At 40.3% G+C, this 13,307-nt stretch overlaps 1 protein-coding gene across 2 annotated transcripts in view; it reads left to right on the top strand.

The window, feature by feature from the left end:
• C14H7orf50 (chromosome 14 C7orf50 homolog) overlaps positions 1-13,307 on the top strand; it is a 119,706-nt gene that overhangs the window by 94,945 nt on the left and 11,454 nt on the right. For both annotated transcript variants that reach the window (XM_050980011.1, XM_050980012.1), the window contains one exon: positions 304-503. In XM_050980011.1, the coding sequence (XP_050835968.1) occupies positions 304-503 (200 nt within the window). The remainder of the gene's footprint in view (positions 1-303; positions 504-13,307) is intronic.

Below are 13,307 nucleotides of genomic sequence, written 5' to 3'. Positions count from 1 at the left end.
CACAGGAAGTGTTAGAAATGGTGTTTAATGCATAGGTGGAAGGTTCCTGTACTTCTCAGAGCAGTATCAACATCTATAGAGGACAGTTTGGCAGATCTCCCTGAGTGCAGCATTTGCAGTTCTGAGGGTTGGGCATAGCAGAGAGGTGGTGGAAGTACAGTAAAAAAAAAAACAACAAAAAAAACCCACCAAAAAACCTTCTTGTTTTAAATATTACCTGTGTCCTTTAATTACATTTATGCATGCTTTGTTCACTTTCCTATAGAAAGATAAAACACTTCATTTAAATGTTAAATATTTCAGGCTATAAAAGAAGAAGAAGAGCTTATTGCAGAGGAAGAGGAAGAACTTACTCCAGAGGAAAAGAGGAAACTAGAAAGAAAATTAAAAAAGGAGCGCAAGAAGAAGGAGAAGCAGCTGATGAGGGAAGCTGGAATCCCCATAAAAAAGGTGGAGCCCAAAAAGCCATCGGGATGTGAACGGGCTCTGGCTTATTTAACCAGGTAAGAACAGTAAAACCTCTGCAGGTGCTGCCTACAGAAGTGAGCTGTAAACCAGTAACCTAGAGCAAGCTGTACCAAGCAATAACACATGAAAGGAAATTGCTGCAGTTAAGTACTAAGTTAATGTTTCATCTCAGTTGACACCCTGGAGGACAGTTGATCACCCCATTGTGTTTCTATTACAGCAACAGCAGAGAGAAGTTAAGTATGGTGCAAACATTTTATAGAAAGGCAGCTCCTGTCCTGAAGATCTTATGGTTGTTATATAAATATCATGGGCTTAGTTGCACTTACAGAGATGAAAGGCACATTCCAAAAAAGATTGGTTTGAGAAAATGAGTTTTGTTTCTTGAGTGTGCTGTTCTAGGCAAAGGACTTCCAGTTGCTCTCTTTATATAAGCAAATTCCATGGAGTGGATAAGCATTACAGAGTCTGAATTCAACCACCTGCAGCATGTTTGGATATTTGTAGATTAAGATGGGATTTTGCCACTATTTTAATGTACAATGACTGATTTTTGCATACCAAAGTGTACACCAAGTATAGTGGCTGATTTCAGATTGTTAGCAATCCCCTCACCCAGTTAGCACACTTACTAGAAGACTTAAAATTCCAGCATAAAGCAAAGTCTTTGCTTAAACTAAAGAACTGCAGCGAAGCAAAGTGCTCAGGGTACCCCACAGACAGTAAAGAGGTCATGTACAAACAGGAAGATAATGTTTATTTTTTTTCAAACTGCAAAATATACCCTGGCTGTAAGACCTCCTGAAGACTGGCATGTTACAAATAGTGGGTAACCACGTGGGATTAATCCAGGGTTGCATCCCTGCCTGTGCTCAAAACTGAAGCATCCAGACTGTCTGAATTGTTACTTACCACTCACAGTGGGGAGGGAGGAAATTAATTGCATTCCAGGCAGAGGGACATGTGCATTTTTGTTACATAACCCTCAGCATGCAGAGATAGCAAAATGACAATAATATTTCTGATCTGGAAAACAGCTGGAGCAGTTCACCACTGTTTTGAACTGCAAATGGATTGACAGTTAGCTTTGAACCATGCACTCAGCCTGCTCTCTGCTATGTGTGCTTTGGTAAATGGTGGATCTCCAGATAATGTATTCAGGTTTGGAAAGTAAAGGAACAAGCTGTAGGGTTTTGCTTGTTATTCCACTGTTATCTGTGTGGATTTTTGCCTTGTTACATGGGAGAATGTGAAATTATATTTGAACTAATATTTGAACAAATTTGATTCTGGAGTGTCACTTAACCTGTACCAAATTACTCTGAAATAGAAAACCAGCTCTGTCATTTGGTCTTGTCACACAGAGTCTATGGGTTGTATGTGCAGCAATAGGTTGTGAGGGATTATTTCAGCAACAGACAATTTGAATTTTGTAGACTTAATAGGAGTAATCATAAGATGCTGAACTGCCAGGCAAACATAGTCATAGTCACCATTCTAGCCCCAAATGTGCCTGGACCATCTTGAACCATTTTTAGTTACAGAAAAACAGCTTAGTCCTCTTACACCTCAGACCTTTTTTTCAACCCAGTAAGACTGCAAAAGAAATAACTGGATTTAAATGAATCCAAGAAGTAATAGACTAGCTGGGGAAGGGAGACTGAAATCCAGGCTCTGGAAACCCATCACAAGCTCCCAGCATATTGAGTGGGTGCAGGATTTCAGTCTACATGCTTTTGCAGGGCTACAGGCATGAATAATCTGTGGGAGGATAAGTAAATCTTATAGATGCAAGAAATTAATATAATTGAAAGTAAACAAAAGAGTGCTGTGGATTTGTGTTTTGCCCCACCCACAATAAAAGCCTTCCATGACAGAAGTGTGAGTAAGTGAAGTGGCATCTGAACTGCCTGATGGCATCTCCTGCAGGACAGGTGGAACTCAATGTCCCATATGATGACTGGAACTGTCATTTTTATTTACTGAGGGACAGTTTGCAGCAGGAGAGCCCAGCTGTACAAAGCTGTGCCTCGTGCTGTCAGTGCAGGGGAGTTACTGAAGAGAGCACTGATGGCAGGAGTCAGGCTCACAGTGTGCAGGGCAGGGCTGCTCACTGCATCCTGCTCTTCCTGCTGCTTGCAGAGCAGCCCTGCAGCAGGATTCCAAGGGCTGCACCAAGGCCCTGGCTCCCCTTGGCAGCAGTGCCAACCTGTGCCCTATCTGCTGGGGTCCCCACTGCTGGCACAGCGTGCCACAGGCTGAGCAGGTCTTCCAGTTTTCCAGCTTTGTAATTTGATTCTAAAAACAAATGGTCCTTGATGCTTTCCAGTCTCCAGAGGGATCAAATTATCATTTTATTGGAAGGCCATCCTAGCTGGGAGAGGCTTTTTTCACCATGCAGATGGCATGGCCACCTGCAACAGCAGCTGATTCCAGCTCAAACTGCCACCCCCAGCTACTGCACCTGAGGAGCTGAAGGGTCCCCCCTGTGAGCTGGGTGACTTTGATAGCCCAGATCAGCTCCTTGCTCATATGAATGAAACCAGGCTGAGCATGACCAGGTTTACACTCCTGGTGGAGGAAAAGCAGCCAAATGACTCCTATTTTTTCCCCCCTCTCTCTTGGCCTCTGTGAAAAAGAAAGAGGGAGAGAAAAAAAGTCTGTGCTTTACCAATTTGTATCTCATCTTTTCCTTGGTGACATGAGTTCAGTTCAGGTGGTTCCCAGCACAGTTCTCTTCCAAGGCAGCAGTTGGCAGAGGAAAGTTACTGCTGTCAGATCCCCAGCTTGCCCAGGGAGCACACAGGAAGATCTGAAGATAGAGAGAGGATTAAAAGTAAGGAGCTGAAGCAGAAAGGTTATAAAACTCTGAGGGGGGAAAAAAAAAAAAAGGGAAATAATGGAAAAACCCCAGAGTAGTACTGAACAGAAGGAAAAAAAAAACCCAATTACTTCAGAGGAATGGGGAATTACTTCAGAGGAACAGGGAAAAGCAGGAGTGATGAAGTATTAGTGGCTAAATAAAGTACTCAGATCTCTTCCTTTTAATGATGACAGGCCTTGTTCCTTTATGATGGTAAGTGATGATTCAGATTTAAAGGGAATACTCCATTGTCTGATTAATGTGATTCTTGGAAAATCTAGAATAAGAATTCATCCTTTCTGAGCATTAGATGACTTCAAGAGAAAAGATGTTGCAATTCTAGAGAATGGTAATTAGGTTTAATTATAACCTAACTGACCTTCTGTGGTGCTAAAATGTTGGCAGAACTTGTTTGTCTTGGCAAGCCACCCTCTCCTAGAAGCTGCTGTTCTTGTGTTTGGCTTGGAAATTCATTGCCTTATGGATCTGCACATATGGATTTCTCCATCACCTATCAAAGGAATAGAGAGAGATCTGAAAAGACCTCACTAAAGGAATGTGAACTTACAAGATTCATATAATCTGAAGTAGAAATAACAGATAATATTATCTGGATGTGTGCTGTGAATTACCTAAGCCTTGCAGTACTATTTATCATGTACTAAAATTTGAAAAATAAGGTGCTGAAGTACAATTATTTTTGAAATTATTTACGTCATACTGTTAGTATATATCACTTTTCTTTATATAGATCTTATTTTTCTCATTGCCTAATTTAAATTCAGGCAAGATTCAAAGGATGTCAGAGTTTTCTTTAAAGTAAAAAGATGCTTCTAGAATAGTACAAACCAAGGGCATGTTACAGAAACAGAAAAGTGAGAGACAGGCAGAATTTCCCATGGCGTGAGGAAATCATCTGACTCTGCAGATCCCAAGGTGGTTTTTGCTGAGTGTGGTGGCAGCGCTGCTGACAGCCCTGGACAACCCAGGGCAGTTGTTTATCTGCTGGGTTTGCACAATGGAAACAGATCCTGGTCCTCAGTCAGACTTTATTACAAACACTGCCAAGCCTGGGAGATTTTAAAGCTGAAATGTTGTTCTTCCTTTCAAAGAATACAGAAATTTGAGGGCTGTTGCTGGAAGCATTTTTTTTTTTTTTAATATAGTTTGCTATTTTTTTAATGCATGTCATATATTATATAGATGTAGAAATAGAAATGACATATAGGAAGCATATCAAGTTTTTACTCCTTCTGGAGTAGAGGCTATCTGGAGAAGGGAATCAGGAGGTGGATTAGTGTTCACTCTGAAGTTTCTGATTTTTGAAGGAACCAGGAGAGGCTGGTGCTGGGCTGTAAAGTGGGCAGCAATATCTGAGATTTGTGGCCAAACAGCTCAGATGATGGTGGCCCTTCAGGAAATCACAGACCCATTCATCCAACCCCTCCTGGGACAGGTGCCTCCATTGGAGGAGCTCTTGTACAAACACAACCGTGCTTATTAATGTTGAAAACAAGTTTCTAATTTTAAAGCACCTCGAGTGGGCTTGTGTCACATTTCGTTTCCTTTGTTGATTCATAATGTTTCAAAGTTGTTTTGTTTCTCACAGGTTGCTGTTTTAGCCAGGGTCAGTGATGGCTTTTGATACTTGATTCTGAATTTAAATAATTTTCATTGGTGCTGGCCTATACCAGTATTAATTTCAAACTTGGCACTGATGTTAATGTTTCACCAGCAACAGCTGAAGCTTTTAGATATGAAGAATAAACTAGAAATCTAAACATACACAGGTCTTTTTTTTTTCCTTCAGAGACTAACTCCTTGGGTTGGATAGCAACTAACTTTAGCATTTAATGGCATTTCTCCTTCCCCTGCTCTCCAAAACTGAGATCAACTTTCCTTCCTGATTGCAAGGTGCAGCATTTATCTAAGCTCATCAGTTATCTTGAATTGCAGGAGAACTGCTCAAGTAATGAATCTTCATTAGCTGGTAACAAAAATAGTGTGTGAACTTAAGAGCAAGTGTTGTAATTAGACACAGCAGTGTTCCTGAATTCCCTTCAACAATTGGGGCTTTAAGGTGTCTTGAAAGAGCAGCAGTTCCTCAAAGATTAGGGGCAAAGTGAAGGGGAATGGTTTTGCTTTAATAATCCCAGGGTTATTTTTAAAGGTTCTGGGGCAAGCCTTAACTATGGGTGTAATTAATCTATTCCTACATGCTTTTAGTCATTTTGTCATATTCATTAGTTCTGTAAGAAGCCTCATGAATCCAGAGTCAGATACAGGATAAATTTGCATTTGGGGTTGTTCTGTTTTATATGAACTCGGGCAGGCACTTGCTGCTATCTGATTTCAAAGACTTGAACTTTTCCTAATACTCTAGAGATCAGTGAATTTGTTTTAGCACTTCTCCAAGTTTCTATATTGCTTGACTTCTTATTTTTACCAGGACCTGACCTGCCCCTAAGTGGGATTCCTCTTTGACCTAAAGCAGCATGTCTCTAAAGCTGCAAATTTTCCATTTGATGTTAAGAAAATGAGATCTTCCTCATTTTAAAGGCAGCCACTGTCTCTGTTGGTGGCAAAGGAGTCTCAGCTTGCTCAGAGTGAGTTACCTTGTCATTATCCTACACTCCCTTGTGTAACTTCATCTGATGAAGCCACCTCAGTTTGTTTGCAGTTCCCTAGCAGCCCTGACATTACTCACAAGCTCTACAAAGCTCTCTGTTGCAATGCCCACACCTTTCCTATTTTTAGGGTGTGGGTATGCCAGCAGTTATTCTGGTGGGGGTAGGTGGAGGGGGTGTATTCACTCCACAGATTTTGTGCTGCTTAGAGCTATCCTGTTATCATGCTCAAGCACATTATCTTCTGCAGAAGACAAAACTTGCTGGTAAGGTATATGAAGCAGAAAAATTGTTCTGCTGACTTGGACCTGTTATTAAGCAAGTTTTTTTTAAATCATAGTGTTGCCCCACGGTTCATAAATATTTTCTCCCATCCTGGTGTTTACATCCTGCTGGTGGCTGAGTGGGTTTCTCTGTCTCACTGCCCCTCCAGTGAAGCAGCACATCCATGATCCTTCCTCTCCTACTGCTCCTTCCAGTCCCTGATGTGCTCTGTTGCTCTTCTTTGAACTCCTGTGCCTGTGATCCTTCTGGAATGTGACACCTGCAAGCAAATGTGGTTTTACTGGAGCTGCCTTCCAGCAGAAGGGACTGGGGGTCTGTGATTCCTCCCTGCTCACTCTCACTCTGGCTTTGCTTTGTGGGCAGCAGCATTGGATTCATCTTTGAGCCATAGAATGTAGAGATTTCACATCGAATTTTCTGAACAATAAAATACTTTTTTTCTCCCCTCAAACTATCACTGAGTTTTGTGTAAATGACAGTGTTGGCATTTAGAATATATCACTGTAGCTGTTACACATTTTTTAGGGTTTCTCATCCTTCTTCAGCCTTGCTGCAGCGAGTCAGATGTGCTCCTGTTTCAGAGTTGGCTTTATGAATACCCATTTCCAGGTATCAGTGTTCACATTATCCTCTGGTTATTCAAACTGTGCATTTAGGATTCTGTGACTGTCACATTACACTCTCAGTAACAGCACTACTCAGCTTCTGCCTGTTTAATCAAGATGTCTGGTGGCAGCCTGAGTCGATGATTTTCATTCCCTGTGATAGAGTCATTGACTTCTGGATTCACTTTTCTATATCTTGATGGCAAGTGAGATGTAGATATGTGTTGGAGACATGCCAGTGTTTTTCTAACCCCCACATGACATCCACAGGATGTCAGATTGTGCAGAAATTGCTTTTAAACTGTTATTAACTTCTTGCTGGGTTAGCTGCTTTTTATGGTTCTAATACAACAATTTCGCTGCTTTGCAAGAAGCACATGAATATTTTACTCTTAATTTAGTGAGATCATGCAGATTACTGTTCCTTATCTATCTCTCTGCTCTTTTTCCACTTATAAATAATATAGCTCTCCAGAGTGAGTGAGCCAGACTTTGTGTGAAGAGTGCTCACCAAAAGAAACGTCTTCCATTCAAATCCAGTTTTGCAATGCAGATGGTGAAGAGATGCCTGCACTAGTGCTTGTGCAGGAATACTTTTCTCTGGAAACTGAACAGCCAGGTTAACACTCAGATGAGCCTGAATTAGGAAGCTCTCATCTCTCTGCAGATGAGAGGCACTGCTTGTTACTGATTTATAAGTGACAACACTTCTAAGCCAGAATGGGCACCAAGGCTTCTTCAGCTGCTGCTGAAGATAAACTTGTCGGTTCAAGGTAATGCTGACAAATAATATCATTTACTAAAGAGTCTAAAAACAGCAACCAAAAGAAAGAACAACAACAAAACCCCTTTTAAGTGGCTCAGAGCCAATCTTAGCTATTTTTACCAAGAATTTCTGGGAAGAAAACAGACCTTAGCAATATATTCTGGGTATCTGGAGTACTATCCTGGAAATGCTCCAGATGGACAGAATTCCTGTAAAATAATTTCATTCTTATAATCTCTAGCAAGTCCTCTCCAAAGTTGTGGAGTGAATTATGAAGATCCTAGGTACTTATAACTATTTTCAGATGTATATTTTGCCATATCCAGCTTGTTGGATAAGCAGCTCTGGTTTCTAGAGACAAAATAGGTGTTTGGGAGGTTCTGAAATGTCAGGCTCTAAGACTTTTATCCTTAGTTATACCTGGAAGTTCAGAGATGTTGCAAGTATTTCTGTGGTATTTTCAACTCATTCAGAAGGAAGTTTTAGAAACATCAATGATTGCATGATTTTCCAGCCAAATTAGTAAATGCTTATGATGCAACTCATTCACTTGAGCTTTGGAAGAGCAGCTGGACTAATACAACCTTCCCTGAACCAAAACTTTTATGGCTTAGCTGTTAATATTATACTGGATAAAGTATTTCCTATAGGGAATGGGTTTGGAGTAGCTTTCTTACCCCTTTGATAAGCACTAATGTATGGCTTGAGTGGAGAAGGAAAGGAAAGCTCAGGTCCATGGTAAATGTTCCTCAGTAGGAGTCAGTAGCTCTTCCATCTTTCAGAATCTCCTCATTGTCCTATTTAGTTTATTCAGAGGAAAGAGATTTCTTTACTAATTTCCATAACCATAAATGGTCACTAATTTTAACAAAAGAAGAAAAATGGAATTGGGAATTCTAATCTTGCTTTATGGCTCTTTATGGCTCAGATTATTTGTATTTCTAAATATTTGAATTAATTTTATGGAAAGTCACAAGTACACCTCTCAAAGCATATTTCAGTAAAAGCTGCAGAGTGATTTACTTTGGAACCTTCTGTCTCTTTGCACTTCTACCATTTTTTCAGTGTGAAACAAAGCTGTCAAAATATTTACTTGGGCATTTTGTTCAAACATTCTCATATGGAAATAGTGTATTTAATAACATCATTAACATGAATTCACAAATCCTTTCATCTGACATCTATCATTTACTGCATCAGCTGAAAAATACCTGACTGCTCAGCCCTATCTTTAAAGAGATTTTTATATGTTTTTTTAAACATTCTGTCTGTATCTTCTCCCCACCATAGCAATGATAATTTGCTTTTCCATCATACCTTTCCTGATAGCATATCACAACTGTGTTATGATAAGTAAATGAGAAGTATTTTGACACTGATTTATTCACTCTCATTATGACAGCTTTTGAGAAAGTGTTATGTTACCCCATTTTTCAGGTGATAAATTAAACAGTGATGAAGTTGGTGACTCAACAAAGTCCCTGTACTGTCCAAAGGTCTCCTTTCAGAGAAGTGAGATGAGGGAAAGAAGACTTAACTTTCTTCTCATCTGAGCACAGGCTCTGTTTTCTTTGGCCCTGTACCAATGTCTGCTCCCAACACACCTGCAGGGTTTTTCTCAATTCCTTCTTTTGAAAGTGAAGGTTGCTTGGATTTTGTTCTGTAGTGGCATCTCATCTTTGCTTTTATTTAATGATAATTTTATCAACAGGATGGCTAAAGCTTCTGCAATTTTTCACATATATGTTGTCACAATTATAAGTTGTATTAGCAGTACTTAACTGCTGGACCTGTAAAGTGCTTCCTTAGATGGGGAAAACTAGATTACATGTATTAAATCCATGAATACTCGGATAAAAATAGTTAAGGTTTCTTTGTCTGATCGTCTTTCCTGTAAAATAGCATCTTGATTTCCAAACCTGGTTAGGAAAAAAATGATGTCTCCTTTTTTAATATCTCATTTCCAGTAAAATAAAATTTAGCATAAATGAATTTTCTTAACAGTTTATTAAATGTAGCCATTTAATAGATATTTAGATATTTATCGCTGACATGCGGCTTTCATCTTTCCATAGTATTGTACAAAAGAGATTGCATCTAATTGAATAATTAAGCAGCTTTAATATATTATTTCATCTGGTATTACTTTCTGAAACCTTGTGAGATATATGAGGGAGATTCAGAAGTCTTTAATAACAGACCAGTCTGCTTCAGGACTGTATCCTGACAGTAAGGAGACATCATCACTCCTCACTGAAGTGCTCAAAACCTCACACAAGCACTTTGATCTTTTCCATTCGTCTTTGGAGAGAATTTGGCAGTGTTCAGGTCAAATAAAACCAGAATAATTAAAATAATCCATTTCACATACAAGTATTACAGCAAACTACCTCTTGATATTTTTTAACTAAAAGCAGATGGCAGGGGTTATTTACTTTATTTTGGGAATGTTTCATTTGCAGGGAGGTTGCATTGAAGGAGTGTGAGGCACAGCTTTTTCTCCCAGCTTCTGAAGTCTGCTCTCCCCTGGCTCTCCAAACTCCCTGCCTCACTCCTGGCTCCAAGCCCAGGCATCCCATCCTTAACCCTCCTTCTGGCTTTGAAAAAGGCATTTTGAGCTCACCCATCTTCCTCCATTCAGACTAGCTTCTTGACATGGCAGAAGCACAAAAGGGAGTTTTTATGTTTTCTCTGTGTCATAAAATTCAGATCTGGGAGAATTAACACCACTGCTCACTTCCTCAAACACATTCAGACTATTCATCCAGTGCCCAAATACTCATAGTAGTGGTGAAGAGTTTCATAGCTCTAGGGAATCATTTAGACTAGTCAGCCAAAGCCAGAATTAAAATTTAAAATGCAGTTGGCAATGATTATTAATCAATTAGCTCCAGGGAGCTGTCAAGGCATCCTAACCAGAGTTAGAATAACAAGAAGTGTTTTTGAAATAATAAAACTAGTTCCTTAATAAAACTTGTCTCCTCCTTCACACATTTATTAATAAGATGATGCCTAAAAAGGTATCAGTAATTACTTTTATACGAATGAAATTGAATTGGAATGAGAGCCATCTGCAGAAAGCAGTAATTGGCAGATCAATTTCTTTAAGCATACATGACTTGAAATCTTAGTAGTGCAGGGTATTAGAAGGGGGGAATCTTACACTGCCCTAAACACCTTGGTGTGACAGCAGATTTTATTATGCAGTGAGAGATCTCAGCTAAATCAAAAAAATGTGATTGGGCTGTGAACTGCTGAACTCTTCTAGGTTGATCTTGATATTGTCCCTTTGTAGAGCTCTTCTGCAAAAAGAAAAGTAACCTCATTCTGTAAGGTTACAGCCTGGGAGATTCAGATGCCATGGGGCCTGCAGCACTCCATCCACCTCTGCCATACTTCTGATGAATGCTGCTGTGGGATGTCCAGGCTGACATGTCAAAAATGACAAGGATGGCTGACGTGTCTTTTTGTTTTGGGATTTTTTAAAGGTTTCTATATATATTCTTGTTGGTCTAGAATAACTCCAAATGTGGTATTTCTCAGATGCACTGTAAGAGCCACTTGTGGGATGGGTTATTTGAAGAGGGCTACATTTTTCTGTAGCAAAAATGAACTTTGCCTAACTAGCCAGCAATAAAAATACTTGGATTTCATTTAGAATTTAAAACAAATCTTGCAAATGAAATTGCTGCAACAGTGCATCAAGGGCTGGTATCCAAATTAATAAGTAGCAGTTCTTCAATACTATCCTAACAGAACTCGCTTCAGTAAAGAGGCTCAGAAGGAATTTGACAATCCAAAATGTGACAGTTTGACAGTTCTATACCTACAGGACATTGCCATCAGAACAAGCCAGCTCTGTAGAAGAGTTACAGGGTCAGTCCTGCAGCACAGGCTCAAGGTTCAACTTCCATTTGAGGGGGGAATTTGCCCTTTTCTGGAGGGTGGATGAGGGAGTTCCTGGATACCACAAGGGATGGGATTGATTTGAGGGCAGCTCTTTGCCAGGTTTGTCAGGCAAGGAGAGGACACTGGTGGTACCTGTTCACAGATGCTGCTGGCACCCATCCTGCCTGGCCATCCTCCAGACTGCTGAGCTGGGTTTCACCCCTCAGGTTCTCTTAGACCATGGTCCACCCTCTAAGCAGCTCCTGTTCCTCAAAAACCTGGGGAAACCCCACTGGGAAAGGTGCAGGAAGAGGATTTGAATCTTGTGGGGAGGAGAGGCCAGCTGGGCTCCTTGTAGCTGGGACTAGATCTGCTGGATGCTGAGGCAGAAAGGAAAGATGTGCCTGGTTCTGGGATGTGGTGCAGGGCAGCATTTGGCATCTCCTTAGCAGAACCAGAGCACAGCTTTTCCTTGTTACAGTGAAATGCTGCTCTGGACTTTGGAACTGCAGAAATCCCTTGGCTGTGGAAATCCCTTAGGCTTTTGCAAAGAGAAAAACCACACAGAAACACCCAACCTGACAAATTGAAGACATCTGGGTACAGAAGGGGAGCCCGTTTTCAGCAGTGCTGCTGCTCAGTGGCCCAGCTGGATTAGGCACCTTCCCAGGGTGCCAGCATCACTTTGCAGCCTCAGGGCTTCCTGAAACAGCCTGTGCAGAACTGGGGAACACAAACCTTCAGCTCAGTGTAATGAGCACTAAATTGGTTCTTGGGTGTCCTGGCTGGTTCAGAGCAAAACCAATCAGCCAACTTCAGAATCCAAATCCTCTTCCAAGTGGCCATTTCTTCATCCTGCCTTAAAAGCTTTCACTGATAAAGTTTCACATCAAGTTTTTTTCTCTTCCAGCATTATTTTTAACATTGCTACATGGAGAACCATGACACTTTCATACATTTCTTGTGTTTTATTAATAAAACACAAAAGTTTGGGTGATTTTTTGGTGGGTTTTGTTGTTGTGGGTTTTGGTGGGGATTTTTTTGTGATGGTGTACTTTTTTTTTGTTTTGTTTTGTTGTTTGGACATTTAAAGTTTTAGAAGCTGATTTAAAATTTAAAAAGCAGTGAAAATGAACTCCTCAGCTTGAATCTGTGCCTTTGCAGGAGTGTTCTGTACCACAATTAGACATTTTTTGGTGTAAGGAAGAAGAGAATTGACCATATTTGTTTTTTCTGGGTCTGGTAGCATATCGCTCATCTGATCTTCAGAAAGCATTTCTATAAATGGACTTGCGCCAACTTTTGGGAAGGATTTTACGTGCAGCTGGCTCCTTACATGATTTTCATACAGAGTGTGGGGCCCTCTTTATCTCCTCGTACCCCCCAGGATGTTCTTCATGGGAGGGAGCCATAACAGTTGTTTTCATTTTCCCTTTCCCTTATTTCTGGTGCAGGAATCAGTGTGACCAGAATTAAGTGCAAGAAAAGATGGACATCTGGAGAGGAGATGGGACTTTGGGATAGCACTTGATTGTATATTCCTTGCAGGAGCAGAACAGATTGGCTGTGAAGGGCTCAAATTCTATTTTTTATTCTTCTTCTGTGATAATTCACCTCCTGTTTGTGTTCTTTTTATGAATGTATGTAAAATAAAAAGCACATTTAGCTTAGAAATACAGTAATAGTAGCTGTGGGCTTTCAAGCCTGACCTTTTTGTTATTACTGAAAACAACAGCAAGTTCTCAGCATGTTATTACTGCTATATATATATTGTTCAAATCAAAATGCAGTTTTGCTGCAGGTAG

The sequence above is a fragment of the Serinus canaria genome, chromosome 14 (genome assembly GCF_022539315.1).
Source record: "Serinus canaria isolate serCan28SL12 chromosome 14, serCan2020, whole genome shotgun sequence".
NCBI lineage: Eukaryota > Metazoa > Chordata > Aves > Passeriformes > Fringillidae > Serinus > Serinus canaria.
The sequence above is the reverse complement of the archived record's forward strand: the minus strand, read 5'-3'. Positions and strand labels throughout refer to the sequence as shown.